General features: G+C 35.7%; 1 protein-coding gene across 3 annotated transcripts in view; it reads right to left on the bottom strand.

Moving 5' to 3' along the window:
- LOC122065260 (polygalacturonase-like) overlaps positions 1-1058 on the bottom strand; it is a 5231-nt gene that overhangs the window by 2941 nt on the left and 1232 nt on the right. For 2 of the 3 annotated variants that reach the window (XM_042629056.1, XM_042629055.1), the window contains exons 3-5: positions 790-957; positions 650-670; positions 71-278 (exon numbers count right to left, since the gene is read on the bottom strand). In XM_042629056.1, the coding sequence (XP_042484990.1) occupies positions 71-278; positions 650-670; positions 790-957 (397 nt within the window). The remainder of the gene's footprint in view (positions 1-70; positions 279-649; positions 671-789; positions 958-1058) is intronic. The other variant, XM_042629057.1, reaches the window with a different exon arrangement.

Genomic DNA, 1058 nt, shown 5'->3' with positions numbered 1-1058 from the left:
CCCCCCCCCCAAAAAAAAAAAAAACCAAAAATTTCACTTTAATGATCATTTATAGTAGAATAGACATTACCTGTTTTGATGACACAGTTCCTGATCAGAACGTTTTTGGCCCCAGTAACATGAATCCCATCTGTGTTAGGGCTGTTTCCTGGTGCAGTTATCATGAGATTGAAAGCATGGACATTGACGCAATTCTGAAACACAACATGCATTTGTTGCGAGTCTTTGATATTGAGGTTTCTTACTTGCAAGTTTTTGCATTCCAAAAAGGTTATGGCCTGTTGAAGACCATGAAGAAATGATGAACTTCAATATCTTCCTAATAACATAGATAATTTAGTTACGGGTTCTCTCTATCCTTTGGTATCCTCTTCGGATTTCCCTTTTAACTTAATTCACCTGTAGGGATAGGCTGTTGTTTGTTGTCAAGTTTTCTCTATCTAATTTTTTTTTTTTTTTCTTTATTATTCTTTCCTCCATTTTTTTTGGGGTGGGGGTGGGTGTGGTGCAACAAATGTATATATCGGACATGAAATGTTTATATAATTCTTATTTAAGGAAAATGCTTTCTCTAATTTTAAATAAAGACAATGGATCCTTAAACAAAGGAAAGGAAGACTTATACATAAATTAATGAACTTAAACGTACCGTGGGGGCAGGATTGCAAGGCTGCAAGAACCCATTGAAACAAGATTTAAGAATATATAGTTAGTCCATCACATATAAGAAGATAGTCAAGATACTGTGATTGAACAGTAATTAGAGAATTCAAAATGATAAGTACTTACAAGCTCTTTGTTGACTTTGCAGGAATTTTGCCACCATATATTTCCATTTCCATTGATGGTTCCACCACCCTCAACCTTAAAATGTTTGATATTTTCAAATACCAGCCAGTATCGACGATCATGTTCGTAGTCTTCTTGATCATCTGAAGCTTCAATTGTTCCATAGATCTGGCATATAGACCAGAAACAATTCATATCTTGCATGGAACAACCATCCATATAGAGAAGCCTTTTTTTTTTCTTTTTATTGGGGTGGGGGGGGGGGGGGG

Source organism: Macadamia integrifolia, unplaced genomic scaffold, assembly GCF_013358625.1.
Source record: "Macadamia integrifolia cultivar HAES 741 unplaced genomic scaffold, SCU_Mint_v3 scaffold1945, whole genome shotgun sequence".
Taxonomy (NCBI): Eukaryota; Viridiplantae; Streptophyta; class Magnoliopsida; order Proteales; family Proteaceae; genus Macadamia; species Macadamia integrifolia.
The sequence above is the reverse complement of the archived record's forward strand: the minus strand, read 5'-3'. Positions and strand labels throughout refer to the sequence as shown.